Source organism: Canis lupus, chromosome 2, assembly GCF_011100685.1.
Source record: "Canis lupus familiaris isolate Mischka breed German Shepherd chromosome 2, alternate assembly UU_Cfam_GSD_1.0, whole genome shotgun sequence".
Taxonomy (NCBI): domain Eukaryota; kingdom Metazoa; phylum Chordata; class Mammalia; order Carnivora; family Canidae; genus Canis; species Canis lupus.
The window spans coordinates 45253546-45267342 of record NC_049223.1 but is presented as its reverse complement, the minus strand read 5'-3'; the positions used below and the strand labels follow the sequence as shown (position 1 = coordinate 45267342).

The 13797-nt window shown below is 39.4% G+C and overlaps 1 protein-coding gene across 18 annotated transcripts in view; it reads left to right on the top strand.

The window, feature by feature from the left end:
* PDE4D (phosphodiesterase 4D) overlaps nt 1-13797 on the top strand; it is a 1400346-nt gene that overhangs the window by 1164311 nt on the left and 222238 nt on the right. For all 18 annotated transcript variants that reach the window (XM_038530654.1, XM_038530652.1, XM_038530653.1 and 15 more), the window contains one exon: nt 9197-9388. In XM_038530654.1, coding sequence (XP_038386582.1) covers nt 9197-9388 — 192 coding nt within the window. The remainder of the gene's footprint in view (nt 1-9196; nt 9389-13797) is intronic.

Sequence of the window (13797 nt, the reverse complement as noted above, 5' to 3'; positions counted from 1 at the left end):
CATTCTAACAGGGAGAATAAGATAAACAAAATAATAAGGCTTATCATAACCTGATAAATGCTGTGCAGGAAAAAAAATGTGAAAAAGAAGCTAGAGAGGTCTAGAAGATTAGAGTAGGAATTTCCTTAACTTTTTTCTTCCAATTAAATTTTTTTCCAGTGTTACTGAGACATAATTCACATAAGACATTGTGTAAGTTTAAGGTGTATGGTACAGTAGTTTTATATATATTTTTCACTGTTTTATATATAAAATGATTACCAACAGAAGATTAGTTACCACATTTATTACTTTGCATAGTGACATCCTGTTCTGGATGTGTGTGTGTGTGGTGAGAGCGTCTAAAATTTACTGTTAGCAATTTTTGAATATTTAATACAGTATTATCACCTATAGTCACAATGTTGTACATTACATACCTGCACTTTCTCATCTTATAACTAGAAGTTTGTGCCTTTGACCGCCTTCACTCTTTCCCTGACCTTCTCCTCTGCCCCTGGCAATCACCAACCTGTTCTCTGTATCTGTGAGTTTGTTTTCCTTTTGGTGTCCACATATGTATTCATACAGTATTTGATTTTTTCTTTCTAATTTGTTTCACTTAGCATAACGCCCTCGGATTTCATCCATATTCTTATAAAGGGCAGGATTTCCTCTTTTTTATAGCTGAATAATATTCCATTGTTTTAATCCATTCATCGGTTGATAGACGCTTTGGTTGTTTATATGACTTGACTATTGTAAATAATGCTGCAGTGAATGTGGGAGTGCAGAGACCTCTTCGAAATAGTGATTTCATTTCCTTCGGATATATACCCAGAAGTGGGAATGCTGGATCGCAGATGGTAGTTCCATTTTCAATTTCTTCAGGAACCCCCTAGCTGTTTTCCATAATGGCTAAACCAGTTTACATTCCCACCAACAGTGCGCAATGGCTCCTCCCACTAGGAGGCTAGAAAATGCTAGATTAGGGTGACAATTTTAAATAGAGTAGCCCAGGAATATCTTTTCATGAAGGTGACACTGAGCGGATATGTGGGTAGAGAGTACTGGGGGCAGAGGGAACTTCAAATGCAAAAGCCCTGAGGAGAGGGCGCTCCCATGTGTTCAAAGACCTGCCAGGCGGCAATGAAATTGAGGCAGAGTGAGCAAGAGGGAAAGAGGTAAGATTAGAGAGGCCCGAGAGACCCAGATCACTGAGAGAAGGCCAGAGCCACGGTGGGGACCTAGTAGTTTCTCCTAATAACATCGGAAGCCGCTGGAGGACAGCGAGCACGGTGGCAGAGATCTGATGACACCTTAGCAGTATCCCTCTGTCTGGGGCACAAAGAAGAAACGTGTGTGGGGGAGAAGAAGGGGGCACACCCTTCAATAGTAGGATTCCACTCTGGGCATATCAAAGCCATCTCGGTTGCTCTGAATCACAGAAAAATAAATTCAGAAAACACTTCCACCTGGTTAACTGGCAGTAACCCCTTAAATGCAACACAGGGAAAGAAAAACGGAGCAAAACTTGCAGGATTGCATCTGATGCGCGGGTCTTTGCTGCCCCCCCCCCCCCATCTCTTCTGTACCCTCTGTTTGGGGATCACAGATGAAAACGGGTTGCAAGGGAAAGACTCGCATGCTTGCCTCTTTTATTCTCAATCATGGAGAAGCCCGAATGATTTTTGTACTATAAACTAAGGCCCACCAACAAGTATGAAGACAGACACGTCCCGTTGTGAGCCATAAATCAGGGGAAATCCGTCTCGTCTTGATGACCCGGACTGTTTGTTGTTTGCAGAGAATTGCTGCCAGTTGGGGCCTCAGCCCGCGCCTGCAGGTTTTGCGGGTGACTCACCCCCACCCCTTGCTCCATGTGAGGACCCAATCGAGAGCCTTGGTTGAGCAGAATCTCATTTAAGAAGAGATTCCTTGAAAATGATCATTGAAAAATATCCGATGAATCTCAAGTAAAACAATTCTTAGTTTGGACATTTAAAGTTTTAGAGCTAACAAACAGGTTTCAGCAATCTTGGCCTCTTGCTATCCCATTTGGCAAAAACCTACTGCCCGAATCCAGCTTGTCCCTTCTGGCTTGCAGTCCAAACAGTAAACGTACACTGTCATTCTCATCTGGGATCTTTTTATTGCCCAGTGACGCTTGGGAGTGTCATTGACAAGTCACAAACAAGTGATGTGGGTTTCCAGAGATCACTTGATTTTTTTTATTCATAAATAAGGGTACACCTTTCACCTTTGCGCCAAACTTTTGTTTATAAAAAATCATCTGTGAAAACAAAGGGTGAAATGTTCCTGTTCTTACATGGTAATCCTCTGTGCAAATAGAAGTATGATGCAAACTAGCAACGCATACCATCACTTAGCCGTATAATCCACCAGCGTGGCTAAAGCCCTGCCAGGGTGTCCTATTTAAAGATGCAGTTTTTGATTGACTGGAAAAGAATGCCCTTCGTGCATATCACTGTAAAGTGCTTTTTGCTACAATCTCACTTCTATAGATAATCTGAGCTAAGTAAATATTAAAATGGGGAACCTTCAGAAGTAGGATTATCTTTACTCCAAAGAAGCTGTTTGACTTGCAGAGAGATCTAGAATGGGAAATACCACTGGCATTTATTAGAAACAGGTTTCATAGCCTTGTGATATGGATAACAATGGGAAAAATATTTATTATAAGGAGAAAAAAAATTAAAAAAAAAAGTATTTTAAACTAATTACCCAGCTCCGGGCAAACTTACATTAAGCTTGCTGATAAATCAACCCCTCCACCCACCCCCACCCCACCAAGTGACAAAGCACCAGAATGGATTCATTATAGAGACAGCATGGGCTGCAGTGTACCCAGGAGAGTCGGGCATAGGAAGATAACAGCAATGTATTTGTGATTCAGGGTCCCCCGAGTACACCCAGTGGCTGGAGACCTGAGATCTGAAGGACTGTTTTGGCTCATTAGATTCTCATTATAACCAGCAGGAACCCCACCCAGGTTGTTGGGACCTCTATGCCCTCCACAGGCCCTAGCAGGAAATAGTGCTTTCTCCTCGGTGAGGAATATCTTGAGAAAAATCAGCTGTCTCCACCCTCTCCCCAGATGTTATCACACTGGAATCATGGAGTTGGGTGGGGACAGAACAACAGCTGAAGCTGGAAGAGCAATCTGGCTGCAGTGTCTCTCACCTCACTGCCTCCCCAGGTTTGATTCAGGTGGCTGTGCTGCCCAGCCCTCCCGGTTCCCTTTCTCTCTCATCTCTCCTTTTAGGTTCTTCCCAAAGCAGTGTATTCAAGTATATAGAATGGCCTAGAAGGAAAGTCCCTCTCAAAGATAAACGGCAATAACAATAAAAATGACAATCGCTGCTAAATACCAGGAACATACTAGCTGCCAGGCAGTGTGCTAAATGCTTTCCAAACCTTTTTTCTTCTAATCCCTTCCACGGCCCTGGAGCAAGGCCCTGCAATTCTCCTTATCCGAACTGGAGGTTTAGCGAGGTACAGTAACCCAAGAGCATGCAACCAGAAACTGGCAGAACCAAGATTTGAAATTTAACCCACTTTTTCTATCTCCCAAGTTAATGTTTTAACAGGTACATTTGGAGTATCTCCCTACCTTCGACAGGGAGCAATAAGATCTTTATTGTCAACATGCCAGTGTTCTTAATACACAGTGACAGAGGCAGCTCTTAGATGCTCCCGGCACTAGTGGAGACTTCCAGGGTTCCCACCAGCATAAAGCTTTCAGCAGCTGCTAGTTTTCTCAAGAGTCTTCCCTTGGGAGCTCTTCACAGATGCTTTGATAATGGGACATCTGTTGATAGGGGCTCCCAGCAGCTGCTCCCCGGGAGTCTTCATGTGTCCCATCTCCTTTGGGCTCCACACTGGAAAGGCAAGGTCCTGAAGGTCAGGCTACATGAGATGAGCTGTTTGCCCAGCACAGGAGCAGGACCATGGCTCAGGTGAGAGCCCAAATAATGGCCAAGAAGAAATGCAGTATATTTAAACCAGAAGCAGGGTCTAGCATCAGGCCAAAGGATGGGACATGACTCCAAGCAAATAATTTCAAGATCAGTACACACAAACTGTGGGGGTGGTGAAGGAAGCTGAAGGGAAGTAGGTCAGGACAAGTAGCCAGTAATTCCCCCAACATGACACAGTATGGAGAGAGAGGGAGCAGTTTGGTTGTTTGGTCAGTTTGTCTATTATCTGTTTGGTTTTTGTGTGGAATGGGGTCCAAAGAAAGGGGCAGGCCTGTGGAGTGAAGGGTCCTGAGTAGTGCTAGTTGCATGTGGCCTTTAACAGTTCTGATTGCAACAGACCAGCTGAGCATTGCTCCTACCACCCCCTCCCCGGGGGGCTATCCACAGCTGCGTCAGTGTTTCTGCACAGATGCCTTCTGAACTGCATTAGGGACAGCAAACGTGTAGAATAACAGAGCGTCTCACTTAGTTGCATTTGCCAAGACCTTCCACAGACCCACTGACTGTCCTTATTCCAAATGAACTCTTAAACTCCGTAAAGAAACCCACCAGATGGGTTAGAGCAGACACTCTTTTACACGATACTGTTGTATTCAACACCAGAAAAATTTGGAAATGTGGCAAATCCCAAAATTTGGGGACTTAGAAAGGCAGAGTCCCAGAATTAGGCTCAGCATGGCAGCTCTATTAGTTTAAATCTTATATATGAATGATCCTTTCAAAGAGTTGACATTTGAAGTTCCATCCAGGCGATGGAGCTAAGAGATGTTCCTGTACTTTTCTGATAGTAGGTGGCTTCGCAATAGAAACATGCACACAGGGATTGTCCTACCAGGCTCTGGGAATCAGACAGCTTGAGTTTAAAACCCACTTACAAGCTGCGTAACTTTGAACACAGTACTTAACGTACGGGCACTGCTCCGTGATTCAGATTACTCATTGGCCAAGTGGAAAATATAATGCCTACTTCAAAGGGTTATTGTGGGGATTCAAATGAGATAATGTATAGAAAGCACAGAGCACAATGTCTGGCTCATAGAAAGTGTACCAAAAGTTTAACTGTCATTATCATCATTACGATTACTATTATCACCATCAGCATTATTACCCTTCCCAATTCCTCCCTTACTTTCCCAAGCTTCTGCTAATCTTTTACTTGGACTCTATCTCTTTGGCCATGAGTCAAAAGAGGATTCGTGATATGGAATTGTTTGCCAAAGCATGTGCTTAGGAAGTTCACAGCTGGTCTCTTTGGGTTCAGTATCTAAGGTTAGGGTTAACCCTCATTGTACTTCTTGTTTTATTAATAATGCCATGACATGGACTGTTTATAAGTTATTTTTCAAAAATAAGTAGCTTATGTGAACCTATCTGTATTTTCAGCCTAAATTAACTCTTAGTTAATATACTTACTGAGTAAAGCAAAACTGTCTTGATTTGTCCCAGACCTGTTTCTCTCAAGGAAGCTCCTTAGTTTTTGTTTGTTTGTTTGTTTGTTTGTTTTTGAAAAAAAGAGCTGCTCAGTATTTTTGGTTTTAAGTAAAAGTAAATGTCTAATAAAATATCAGGGACAACTTTTTTTTGATCATTCTCAATCTGTAAAGCTAATACTGATATTTACTAGTTAATATAATTTTACCAACCTTTGATAATCACTTCCTATAGATCGTCAGGTTTTATTTTGGGGATAATCACTAAAGGTTTTTTTTCAGGAGTTTAAAAATTAGTTTTGGCCTTTATATACAGTAGATGTTCCTTTAGGTAGCGGTCTCCATCTAGTGGACACATTGCTATATTACAGCCTACAAAGAAAAATAACAAAGCCTCTAGAATATCCCCTTTCAAGCATTTTATTGACCTATTAATAAATTTTTGGTTTTAATAAGTATTATTGTGAATACTATAAAATATTTTAAGATACATAGCATTATTTTTCCCCAAATCTTACGGTGGAAAGCTTAAGAAGTTGCTTAATTTAATTGGAAAAATTCTAATAATAGAAAATAATTTACTGATTTTGAGAGGATTATATTGGTATGACCCAGTTGAACTGAGAAAAACCAAACCAAGAATCATACTCCTGTATTTCTTATATTTCTGCTTATGAATAGCAGTGAAATATATTTTACTTTTTAAAACAGTAAGACTATCTTGATATTGAAGGGAAATAGAAACATTTTCTTATGTGTTCACATTCGGTCCTCTTCATATTAAAGAGCTGCAGTGACTGTCCCTAGTGCAGAAATCTCCCCCTTTTCCCTTCCCATTCAAAGAACTTTAGTGTCTTTTAGCTGAATAGTAAATGCCTTCAGAAGCCCTCTTTAAATACTACTATCATATGAAAACTTCTCAGAAGTCTGGATTAAACCCAGCTTGGATTTATCTTATCACTTTTATTTTTGTATCTCAGTGTGCTCATAAAAGGTGCTTAGTAAGTGCATATTTAATTAAGCGTATCCAAGAAGGGCTTGCTTGAGGTCCTGAATAAGTCTCTCATGATTGGAGATCCTTTCTTCTTCTGGCCTCCCTCAGGATTGCCCAAAGCCCCACATGCATGAAGTGCCTTGTCCAGATGAAACATATGTCCCCTGGTTGTGTGTGTCAGTTGCTAACATACATTTATGGTTTGCATAATTATTTATTAGAGCTGGAAGAGCTTCAGAAACAGTAGAGGATTAAATATAGTTAGCTCAGTAATTTTGGTCAATTACCTTTTTTTTAAAATATTTGCACAGATATCTCATTACTATTATTATTATTATTTTTAATTCATAGAGACAGAGAGAGGCAGAGACACAGGCAGAGGGAGAAGCAGGCATCATACAGAGAGCCTGACGTGGGACTCCCTCCAGGGTCTCCAGGATCATGCCCTGGGCTGCAGGCGGCACTAAACCGCTGTGCCACCAGGGCTGCCCGATCAATTACCTTTTCTAGGAGCTTGTATCTGTGTCTATAAAATGAGTGTTTAACTTGATAACTTCTCATTGTCTTTTGTGACCAAATAAATACATCTATAAAGTGATGCAAGTCTTTTTTTTTAAGATTGTATTTATTCATGAAAGACACACAGAGAGAGACTGAGACAGAGACAGAGACAGAGACAGAGACAGAGACAGAGACATAGACATAGGCACAGGGAGAAGCAGGCTCCATGCAAGGAGCCCGACATGGGATTCAATCCCAGGACTCCAGGATCACGCCCTGGGCCGAAGGCAGGCACTAAACCACTGAGCAACTCGATTCCTAGGTGATGCAAGTCTTAAAAAATTTAATTGGAAAAACTTATTTATGAATGGCCAAGCTAGATTATGAGTTTCTCATTCATTCATTCATGCATTCATGCACTCATTCATTTATTTATTTTACTAGATTAATGTGGAGTCAGTGTTTCTTATTCAGTTGTAGATTCATAAGACATCAAGCCCTTCACTGATCTTCCACGTTGACCTCCAATCTTGGGTCATAACACCATTTATTAATAACTCCAATGGAAAAAAAATAACTCCAATGGAGAAAATAAAAGAATGTTTTTTTTTTGTTTTTTGTTTTGTTTTTTGATTTTTGTTTTTTTTTTTAATTTTTATTTATTTATGATAGTCACAGAGAGAGAGAGAGAGGGAGAGACACAGGCAGAGGGAGAAGCAGGCTCCATGCACCGGGAACCCGACGTGGGATTCGATCCCGGGTCTCCAGGATCGCGCCCTGGGCCAAAGTCAGGCGCCAAACCGCTGCGCCACCCAGGGATCCCAAGAATGTTTTTATGTTAGCTAGTTAATAGTTTGGGTAAAGCCTGTAAAGGGAAAACCATTGATAACAACTAAACTTGAATTCACTTATTTTTTTATTCATCCAACAATTTTTTAAACCACATACGTACTGGGCTGAGTTATTACAGTCCTCTCATAAGAGCATGTGAGACTTGACTTTATACTGACTGATACCTGACTAGAAAAGCTCATTGTAGAAAAGTTTATCCCAATTGAAAGGACTGTGAAGTTAAGAACTTTGTAGTTTTGTCTTTTCCCACCTCTAAAATCTGTACTGTCCAGCACAGTGCCTTCTATTTATTCAGTCATCCATTCAAATCACTTAGTAAAGGTTTCTGAGGTGCCATGCAAAGGGCTAAGGACACTCTGAACCTCCATTCTCAGCTCACAGTCTAGGAATGGAGACCAAGTGGGAAGCATTTGCAGTTCATTGTAAATGCTACCAATAGGAAGTGGGAAGATGTCTTGGGAACAAGAGAAAGGCATCTTATAAAGGTGGGGGGCATCAGGGCAGCCTTTCAGGTAAAGGTTAAGTCCTCAAGGATGAGTAACAATGTGTTGGGGGATAAGAGGATTGAGTAGTCAAGGGAGCAGAAGATTAGGTAGTGATGGCCTGAGACAAGGAGGTGGTGGTTCAATAGAGTGTATCATAAGTGGCTGATGGAAGAAGGTTGCATGTTGAGGCTGGGAAAATCGTTAATTGCAACTGAAAATGGAGAGTTCAGACTCTCGGTCCAGCTGAAAAATTTGGACTTTATCCTGAGGACAATAGTGAACTACTGAAAGGTTTTGAATTGACAAAGATCATGGTCGGATTTACACTCTAAGTAGACTCTTCACACAGTACAGAGAGGAAAATGGATCCAAGCAACTAACTTAACAGCTGTTGTAAAAGTGTAGATGATAGTTGATGAAATCTTGAACTTAATATATCAGCTTTGGGGATGGAGGGAAGTGGATACAGCTGAAATCGTGTTTGGATAGGTGTAGGCAGGAGGGAGAAAAAGCCTAGGTTTGGGGAAGCAAGGATATTAGGCTTATAATGGGAACTTGTTGAACTGAACCCAAATAGTTACAGAATTCCTATGTATTTGTTCTTTTCCAAAAAGAAATTTAGTGGAACTATTCTTAGTAAATGGTTCCTTAGTAGAATGTACTTAGTAGAACTATTCTTTGCAGAATGGTTCCTTTTTAACTCAAATTTAGACAGACACATGTCTTGAATCTAGTTGGTTAACAAAAGTATCCAAAGCTTAAGGAAGATAAGTATATGAAGTCAATGTGTCATTTTTTTTTTACTTTTGTGTATTTTAATATTAAATTTTTTAAATAGTGGGAATCAGCTGTAAATGTTTTCACAGTGACTTCCTAAACTGAGAATCTCCCTTTACTGAAATATCAACATGCAAGTGTTCATAACAATTTTTATTCCTTCTCCTTCTTTCACAGTTTTGATGTGGACAATGGCACATCTGCGGGACGGAGTCCCTTGGATCCCATGACCAGCCCAGGATCTGGGCTAATTCTCCAAGCAAACTTTGTCCACAGTCAACGTCGTGAGTCCTTTCTGTATCGATCCGACAGCGATTATGACCTGTCTCCAAAGTCTATGTCCCGGAACTCCTCCATTGCCAGTGATATGTAAGTATAATGATGAGCAAAGGAAAAAGGGAGCTTCTATAGAAAATCAGTTGGTCGATTAATGACATGATAAAACCAATGACATTTGTTCAACTGCATCATTCTCTATGTTAGAAAGAACAGTGAGGAAAATTATACAAGCTGAAGATAAATGGTAGACTTAACTTGAGTACCCTGTCACTCTTGAAAAGAAACATTTATTTTTCCCAGAGAATACACTGTCTGAGAAAAGTGAGAATTAAATTTTTAATGGAAGCATTTATATTTAAAATGCTAGCTTATATTTATGCAGGATGAGTTTTAGCTACCTAGGCACATGAACATTTCCTAATATTTCAAAATCCTTTAAACTCAGTTATTACCTTGTAATAATAGAATGAATAGCAGTTTGAATATATCTCAGTAGATGTACCCTGTAGATGTTTGCACTGGTTTGCCTTATCATTTGAGAGATCTTGGGAGAGTTTTGCTAAAATTAAACCATTTTTGTTTTGCTAAAATTAAACCATTTTTGGAGGCAAGCACTGAAAACATTAGACAGATTTGAGTATCACTTAAGACATGGCACAGCTTGGAAAATAATTAAAACTGATAAGCAGGTTTGCAGATAATATACCATCATTAACTCATTTTCTCAGAACATTTCATTTTTGTGTTTACTGTAGTGTTCACTAGTTTTCTAATTTCTGGAGGCTTCTAAATAGGACCTTATTCAGTACCTGTGCTATCATTTGTAACTCTGCCCCTATATAGAGTCAGTCTCCACTTTAATCCTCTATATCTGGACACTTGTCCAATAACACCATCTTTCACCATCTCAAAAACTCAGTACAGGTTAAAAATCATCATATAGGAATTAGATGGTATGAAGTCCCCGAGGGTCCAGTGTTATTCATGGTATGCCAACAGGTGATCAACCTATCCCCACAAGTCTAAATGAGGCTCTAGAAATGAAATTGTGTTTTACCCATTTCTCAAACCTGTGGTTCTGGTTGCCATTTTATTAATCGTTGTAAGATGATAATACTACATTCTCTCCAGGAATGAGCAACAAAACTGTGGTCATTTTAATTCAAACATTTAATTACTAAAATCCTATTTTGTAGCTGTCTTTGTTTGAAGCGCTACAAGAGACATAAGAAAACTGTAAGACAGGGCTCTAGATCTCAGTTAACTAATCATCTCACAGAATGACAGGTCTTAGATCTAATAATTATTGGAAAAGACGACAGGGAAGCCCTAATATGTGTCCCTGTGAACTACAGGTAAAGGTAAGGGTGTCTCACCATCTACCTTTAATTATGCACAGATCTATACCATCGTTCCAAAGATACTCAATCTACGTTTGCTTTTCTCTGCTTTTTTAGCAACGAAACTTCTTCAGTAAGCTCTAGGTCTCCCTAACCTCCTGTCCTCTAATCTCAGAGATCTACATCTGTTCTCTACAGTTCCTTACCATGTTGTATTGCCTTGATATTCTGATATTCTTAATCTTCTGAAATCTATCCTCCATTCATAGTGACCTCAGAAAATCCGTTAATTTAAGTAATATTTCTCAGTCACCCATAGAGTGGAAGAAATGGGGCCATCGTTAGAGGAAATACAAAGTGCATCTCATCTCCTGGCCTTCATCCCTGTGTGTCCTCTTTTCCTTCCTGCTCATAAGCCTCCTCTTTACCAGCATCTTTTATCACCTTGCAACATACTTCCCCAAAGTATAAGACTGTGCTTTGGAAAACTCTTTTGTGTATGGGTTTAACTATCAGCTTTCATGAGATGACGTACTCTTCACTGTCTCTGGCCCTGCAACCTCAGTTGAGCCACAGATCTGTAGCATTTAAAAGCTTTCTGGAAATTTGTACTTTCTTATTCAGCTGTACTTCACAATCATTATTCAATTCAGTACATGTTGTTTATTAGTAAGTGAGCTTCAGATCTATAGCACTGTTGGCTTCTGGAAATTTATACTTTCTATTCAACTGTTATGCACATTATTAGTATATATTCATCAATAATTCATTGTATAAGGTGGACAGTGGTGTCCATTCTTCACTCCAAAACAACTTTTTTCCCAGTGGCCCTGTCTCTATGTTATTTTTATTCCATATTCTCATGTTTGAAATTCAAGACATTCGTTTATTCATTAACACATAATGAAAACACTTATTGAGCAAATATGATGTATTCAAAGCTGCCAATCTGCAGATAGTGGGATGGCTGACATTTTAGACCATTGTGATAACCAATGGTGAGCAGCCATCCTTGAGGCATTTATAACTATGGGAGCCAAGAGAGGAGAAGGACAGTTTGCCAGTTAGGGAAAGCCAGCTTAGGGTGGTAGAGGGGAACATTTACATAATGGGAGGCATAGAAAATCATGGCTCACTTAAACAATGACAGTCTAGTTGATGTCAATAGTGAAATGTGGCAGGAGAGAAAGAAGATTTGAATACAGTCTTCTGGGAGCTGAGAGTTACAGAGGTTTTTAGCTGGGATTTGACATGCTCATTTTCTTATTTTTATTGCTTCTGATTACTCTATTGTTGAATTACTGTGTAGAGTGAAGCAATTTCAGGCAAGTAAATCATGTTGAAATTTGTAGAAACAAAGTAGGCTAAATATAATACAGGCCCAGGTGAAGGAAGCAGAAGTGGAATGATGCAATTGGTCTAGTAGATGGAGACTTACAGAAAGGCACGCGTGTGTCTGTGTGTGTGTGTGTGTGTGTATTTGTGTGTGTGTGTCTGTGTGCATATGTGTGCGGGGGTTAGGGGACAGCCAGTGGGCAGGAGAATCAAAAAGAATGCTGAAGTTTTACCCTGAACAGGTAAATTAGTGGTGATGTTACAAGAGGAACACAAGGATAGAAAGTGGACAATATAATGGCAGATAATAGGTAATGAATTTGAGTTTTACATGATGAGGCTAGAACTCTAGGGAAAACAAGACTACAGTTAAAGGACAAGAACAAAGAGTAGAAACAATGTCCAGAGGGTGAGGAGAAATTAGAAGAACCAGTTACCTGCTGTAATTGCTAGGTTTGGGTTGACAGCCGAGTGAAGAGAATAGAGCTAGAAGAAGCCAGTGGGTTGAAGAGTGAATTGAAAGCAGAAGGATCAGCAGACACAAGTGTCTCTTTCAAAGTTGACAAGTTAAAGGGGGAGAGAAGACTAAAGCTGCTTCAGGGAGAATTAGGTTTAAGAAAGATTTCTTTGAATTCAAGACACTTGAGCTGAGACAAGGAGAAGCCCATTAAATATGGAGCTGTAGCTGCTGACAAAAATAACCATCGTGAGCTCAAGTAAAGGGATTGACTTTGGAAAAGTCATAGACAAGTGATGTCATTCATTTTCTAAAATTTTAGTAAATTGATTTTTGGAAACCAGTGTATAGATTATTTCTCTCAGACCCTCTACTTTGCTCTAGTAAAGATGAAATAGTTCATGCATTTTATGAAAAGCCTGTATTTCATATTTAAATGGTGCTTTTCTTTTCAAAGCAAACTTACAAGGATGACCTCACTTTTCCCTGTACCTGTTCAAGAATTTCTTTACCTGACTGCACTCATAAGAATGACATATTTAATCAGGCCTTGATGCAACTCTATAAAGTTTTGAAAAATAATATCTTGACATGTTCAGCTTTCTCATTCCCCGGATATTTACATTGGAACAAAAAGATTATAGGCTCCTGGAAAGCATACTTTTTACCAGGGAGATCAAGTTTCTCTGAGAAGCAAGATGAATAGAATAATTACCATTTCAGTCTTTAATCTGATAGTATGTGTATCTTCTACACGTAAAGGATTATGCTTTCTCTTCATTTGACTTCACATGTGGCCACATGTAAACCTCTATTTTCTTATCTTACCTGGTTCCTAATAATGCTGGAAAGCTTATTCAACGTCTGTAATTCAACTATCCTTTACAGAGAATGACATCACCATATATCTTAATCACTCTTGATGATTTTATACTTATTGTTCTAGTTAGCATTTTCATTGAGAAAACCCCTTAGAAACCTCAAATACAAACAGTACCACTAAAGGTCTGTAATTATCTATGTGAATGAAATGTTTTGGAAAACCTTTAAATGCTCTTTAGGTTGAAATATAATTGTTTATTTTGTTGAGAAAGTGAGATGGAAAATCATTGCTTCCTAATAGACAGGATGTTGTCATCTTATCTTCTATAAATAGATACTAGTTAAATAGTGGAGACATCAGGAAAAAATAAGACTAATAATGGGCATAATAATAATCATAGCACTCATTGCCTGTGTGTGTCACCCTTCACTTTGGCCAGTATTTTCACATCTGCAATCTGATACTTTGATTACTTTGAAACTTTGCATAGTCCTATGGATAGGAACATCGTTCTGCCATTTTATAATCAAGAATCCAAGGTCCT